This window comes from Rhinolophus hipposideros, assembly GCF_964194185.1.
Source record: "Rhinolophus hipposideros genome assembly, chromosome: 10".
Lineage (NCBI taxonomy): Eukaryota > Metazoa > Chordata > Mammalia > Chiroptera > Rhinolophidae > Rhinolophus > Rhinolophus hipposideros.
The window spans coordinates 46,581,073-46,587,072 of NC_138056.1; the positions used below are offsets into that span (position 1 = coordinate 46,581,073).

The 6,000-nt window shown below is 44.8% G+C and overlaps 1 protein-coding gene across 2 annotated transcripts in view; it reads right to left on the reverse strand.

The window, feature by feature from the left end:
- The window catches only part of CLPB (ClpB family mitochondrial disaggregase), a 136,992-nt gene extending 134,801 nt beyond the window's left edge, over window positions 1-2,191 (reverse strand). For both annotated transcript variants that reach the window (XM_081062572.1, XM_081062571.1), the window contains exon 1: window positions 1,731-2,191. In XM_081062572.1, the coding sequence (XP_080918698.1) occupies window positions 1,731-2,133 (403 nt within the window). In that variant the 5' untranslated portion in view covers window positions 2,134-2,191. The remainder of the gene's footprint in view (window positions 1-1,730) is intronic.
- Window positions 2,192-6,000: the final 3,809 nt, after the last annotated feature.

Below are 6,000 nucleotides of genomic sequence, written 5' to 3' on the forward strand. Positions count from 1 at the left end.
TCTATTTTGGTAAACAGACCCTAGTCTCCTTGCTGGGGTTCACCTGCCACAAAGTCAGTCCAGAGCCCCCAAGAACCTCTAAGGCAAGACCTTGGATACCTCCCCCAATCCACCTAAATATACGGGCTCGCGACATTCGCTGAGCTCATGAATTTTCCATGGCTCTTCACTGCCTACAGGAGAAATTCCAAACCCTCCTGCTTGACATCCAGACCCCCCTCCATCTGCTCTCACCTCATTGTTCCCTGAAGCCTTTGCTACTACGTTCCAGACACTATGATGGACAATGTGAAGGTTTAATTAAAGAAAGAAAGGATGCATTCCCTGTTCTCAGGAAGGTCATAATGAGGCCTTTTCATCTCTTGCCTCATCCTTCAGAACTCAAGTTCAAATTCCCCATCAGGGGGTCGCCAATCTTCCAGGATAGCTTTCCCGTTGTCTCTCTGATGCTCCAACTACACACAGACCACTCACCAGACCCACGGGCCTAACTGCCTGCACTGCCTGCTGCCTGCACGGTCCCCCTAACTAACTAAGTCCCCCTAACTAACTAAGTCCCCCTAACTAAGTCTGTGTAAAGTCAGGAGTTCCACAACTAGCCCCAAACAGGACACACACAAAATGCGGCAAGTTACAGAATCATAGCATGCCTAACCTAGAAGAGCCCTTGGAGTCTCTATTTCAACATCCTCATTTTGTAGATAAGGAAACTGGGCCAGTGAGGAGAAGCAAGAGTTCAAAGCCAATGGGAGTCAGAAGTAACCAAAACAAGATCCCAGTTGCCCTTACTCCCAGTCCAACGCATTTCCTTCACAGCTGCTGAATAAACAAATGTCAAGGCAGTCCCCCCCTTGTTCCAAAGTCTTAAAGCTTGGGATGCATGGACTCTATGAACACCATGCCTCAGTCTCCCCCCTTAAGGAACAGCTGAGAACCTGAGTGGTTGGACTCACTGAGGCCGGAAATCTGGCTCTGCCCACTCTCCCAGTCCCTGCTCGGCTCCATGCACCCAGGTGAGATGCCAACCTGGGTCAACCAGCCTCCATGGTTGCTCTGGGTCTCTACAGAGCCAACTTCTAGTCTTCCTTCTCCTGCCAATGGCCCCATATTGCAAAATCCCTTCACGCCTGAGATCAGGCACAGAAAACCCAGAGAGTCTGATGGACAGGCCCAGGAGGCTGAACTACAAGGAGTCAAAATAACAGCACTGTAAGAATAATGAGAAATTATCCTTCACTCTATAAGTTGGGAAACTGAAGCCAGAGAGCAAGGGATGAGTGGTGGCAAAGATGGGATTGAAACCAACTCTTTTTCTCCTTTCTTAGGCCACCTTAGGGATAAACTTTTCTAAACCATCTAGCGGTTGCCCTTAAAACACATCGCAGTTTCCTGGGCACGCTTAGAAGAACGGGACCAGACAAAATATTGGAGCATAAAAGGACCATGCTCTAATTTTAGACATTTAGTCCAATGCTCCCATTGTACAGATGGACATAGTGACGCCCAAAGAAGAAGAACTGATTTATGATGGGAAATTATACAACTCAGAGGCACTAAGCTCTACAGTGCAAACTCCACCCCTGTGACTAGATGATGTCTGGGTCCCTCCAGGATGAGATCCTGCTGTTCTACATCTACAAGTTCCTCCCACCCTCCAAAGACAGAGTCAGGACACTCCTCCCGCCTCTCCAGCCTCTCCCTCCTAGAACCCATACTGCTCCGATAATCACCCTTGTTGGACGAGTTCTTGCTGTAACAGTGAACCACCAGAGCCGTGGCCAAGGCCCATATGCCCAGTCCGGCCCTGCTGGGGACCCCGTTACAGCTGTCGTGTCCTGGGAGTGTTTCTTCCAGGCTAGGAAGGTGTCCCCATGTGGCGGCTGCAAGGTCCTGGGTCTCGGTGCGTCCTCTCTGGCGCCCCCTGGTGGCTGCCCCTCCTCGGGTGAGCAAGGCCAGCGATGTTCCAGGGCGCCCTCCGATGGTGGTCCTCAGCCACGGTGGCTCCCCGCAGCCCCCGATGGTCACAATCCGGCGGGAGGGACCTCCATGGCTCCGGAGCGATGGGGACCTGAGCAGCTGGAGAAGGAGCCGCGGCGCCAGCGCTGTTCTCCACAACACCAGGGATCCCAACATCGTGACAGCTGCTTCGATAAGCCCCTGGTGCCGGCCCCTGTGCTGGACACGTCCAACATGGCTGCCGCGGCGCGTTCGAAGACGCCGCGAACGGGGTGGAATTACGCACTACCTCACGGGAGTGGTAGTCCACAGCCCCAGAGCTTTCCGCAGCTGAAGAACGAATAAACTACAATTCCCAGAAAACTGTGGAACTCGCGTCACAATGACTGCCGCTTTACAGGAAGCCGGGGCATGTTGGGAAATGGAGTTCGGGCGGGGGCGCAGCAAGAAGGCAAATGACAAGGTGGGGCGTGGCGATTAAGACGCGAATCCCTGATCAAGTTAAAACACGCGACTCAATTTCTGAGCAGTGTAAATTAAACAGGGATCTTCTGCAGAGGCCTATTATGAAACCTGTGCTTATTTCTTTTAGACTATTTCTCTTTTAAGCCTGAGACAGTTTTTCACCACAATGTCTAGGGTAACTGGTGCCCCTGAAATAGGAATTCCTTTTATTTTCCTACACAGACTTCCTTTCGGTTGAAAAACGGACTCCTGGTCTTGCTTTCTCACTTGTGTTATTTTCAAAGAGCTTCCCGTGGGCTGTCTCATCCTCATGGCAGCTGCGTGCGGGCAGCTGGGCAAGGACTCTCCTTCCCATCTTCAGGGAAAGGCATCGAGGCTCAATGGTGAAGCGATGTGCCAGTAAATCAAACAAAGGTCAAGTTTTCTGACTCTGAGTCCATAAACACCTGCACCCCTATCCCGCCCCCGCTTAATCCATGAGCAGGCAAAGGAGGAAGCTCTTCTTCATGCCAGTCCTTTCTCTTGTGCCTGCTCTTCCTGTAGGTCTCCGCTCAAACTTGACGTTAGCAGAGCCTTCCCTGACGATTCTGTTTACAATAGCAATCTCCCTTCCCCTATCCTTTTCATCCTGTCTAATTTTTCTTCACAGGACTTAACAGCTGACATACTGAAATATTTGTTTTGTTCAGTGTCTTTCTCTAGTAGGACGTGAACCCTATGAGACAGGGCCTTTGTGTTTTCACTATGATGTCGCTAGCAGACAGACTAATGTGTGGAACACAAAGAGGTACTCAAGAAGTATTTGGTCAGTGAGTAGATGACTCTCACCTTATTAGCGTGGGGGGATGAATATGAGTTTTAGAGTGCAGGCAGACCTAGATTTCAATTACGACTGTAATCTTGGACAAATTTCTTTACCTGATTGTTAGTACCTACCTTCAAGATGATTGCTTGCATTAAATGAGATAATATGTAGACCTGTATTAAATAAGCTAATATGTAACCACCACTGTTCCTGGCTCACAGTAGGTCTTCAAGAAATGGCAGCTATCATAGTCCCTACTCTAGTGATGCCTGGGATTCCCCACTTTAAACTTCTTGAGGGCAGGGATGGAGCTTCTCATTTCTTCATCCCTTCCTAAGGCACTCATGAAATAACCGTTGAATAAATGAATAAATATATTAAAATTACTCAACAGACAAAGCATTTCAAATCTTAAGAGATTCCCTGGATATCCTGTCTTTTTAGCTTTAGCCACTCTATTCACTATAACAGCTTCACCCTCTCTGTATTTTTAGAATACTTCTGCTTCTCAGTTTTAGGTTGGTCAGAGCAGAAAAAGCGGTCTCTGAGCAGACACATTCCAAGGCCCTTCAGTTTACTTAGCACTGCATAATTTTCAAAGCACATTGATTCTCTCATTTGATTCTCACAAACAGTATCCATAAGGAGTACAAGGCAGGGTTGAATCAGTATCAGCATCTGGTAGGGAGTACTAAGAGGTTAAATGATCATGTCTGGCTGAGTGGGAAGTAGTAGGAGAGCATGGGAATATCCATTAGCATCAGCCAGGCCTCAGAGTAAATTCTAGATCATCAATAACCAATTCAAAAACCTCCAGGTCACGTCACTAACATTTTAAAAGATCTTCAACTCAGGATGACTTCCTTTTGGTCTGCTCAGAAGGCAGGGATTTATATGAGGTTCCAGTTACCCTACTTTTTGAAGCAATTCTGGAAGTCCTCTTTCATGAGTGTCTTTACTTCATCCTCCATCATGACAATGCTCCGTGTCACACATCACTTCTGGTACGGCAATTTCTGTCAAATAAAATCATTATGGTGTGTCCTCATTCACCTTATTCTCCAGATCTGGCACCATGATGCTTCTGGCTTTTCCCCAAAGTCAAAATGACCATGAAAGGTAAACGTTTTGAATAAATTCAGGACATTGAGGCAGCCACAACAATGCAACTAAAGACACTCATGAAAGAGAACCTCCAGAACTGCTTCAGAAAGTGGCAAGAATGATGGGATAAGTGTTTTCAAAATGAGGGGCAGTATTTGAGGGAGATTAGTGGCAATGTGTCCTTTACTGTAATAATTTTTTTGTCTAAACATATCATTTGATCATACCTCATATAGGCTTCTGAGAAAAACACTGCTTCTGAAAAACAAAACAACACCCATTTTGAAACAAATAAGTAAATAGTAGGTAATGAGAGCTGAGTTTTTCACTGTTGGAGAAAGAAGTTATAAATAAGGAAAGAGAAAAAGCTAAAATTAACCTTGTGGTATTGGATTAGAATTAGGGGTATCAGTATAAACTCACAGTTTTGAAATGTAGATATATAAGTATATGTGGGTTAGGATAGTCTATACATTACCTATTTCTGTCCCCTGAGAGAGTCTAGAAGCAATGACACCCTAAATACTGAGTACACCTAGCACCTAGATCTAAACACTATTCTCCAATAAAAGGAGAAATGGTATTTTCAAGACTGGCGCAGGACAAATACAAGATGAGCCAGGAATACCTTCTCTGCCAGAAAGGAAAGGCTCAAAACCAGATGCAGGCTTGTGAAAGAACACAGGAGCCAATGTGAAGAAGTTCCTAATGACCAAAGCTGGAACAATTAAACAAAAAATAATGATAGTAGATGGTATTAACCTATACAGTAAAACAAATATCAATGAGGCCATACTAATATAACAATCTAATAGATAAATGGAGGAGTAAGGAAAGAGACAGCTCTTCCTTACAGTAAAAATTGAATTAATAATTGTAGAAGGAAGAGGGAAATAGAGACCACTGCAAATACCACAGTAATTAATATTTCAGACAGGATCCACAGATGATGCTAAAATTAGTGGGTAAAATTTTAAGGACAAACAGTATTTGTATAGTCTCAGCATCTCCTGTAAGATACCTATCAACTACAAAAAATTTATGGTGGAGAAAGCAGGAAGACACCAACTTAACCAAGTGATCAAGGTAAATGTCACCAGTAATAAGACATGTAGACATCATGAATCCTGTAATCCACTCTGGTTAACCCTCAGGAGTCAAAGATCTTTTTAAATATACGTAGCACTGTACCTAGGAGCTAATGAATAGTGTCTGAAGACATGGAATTCACTTCCTGCAGACCCTACTGGATATTGCCATACCACTGTCTCCATTCCCACTCTCCCACAGAGATGAACAATACTAGAAGCTAAATTGTATTGACTATTTGCTGTGTTCCATCCATTGTGCAAAATAACCAGCCTGCATCTGTTATATATATAAATGCTCAGATAAGTTTCTCTTAGGTTTGCTGGGTGTGTTTTTCATGTGGTCTCTCTAGTCAATGAAGGCACAATACCCCAATGATAGCACGTAAACCACATCAGAGAAATCTTGGAGAAACTTTTCTAAGCATTTTACACAAATAGAAAGTTAGTAGCTACTGAATATTGAGTATGTATTCTGAATCAGGCACTTTATATAAACAAACTCACTTAATTCCTACGTTAACCCCATGAGATAATATTAGTATTCCCAATTTTGTCTAACTCAAAGCCCAAACTCTTAGC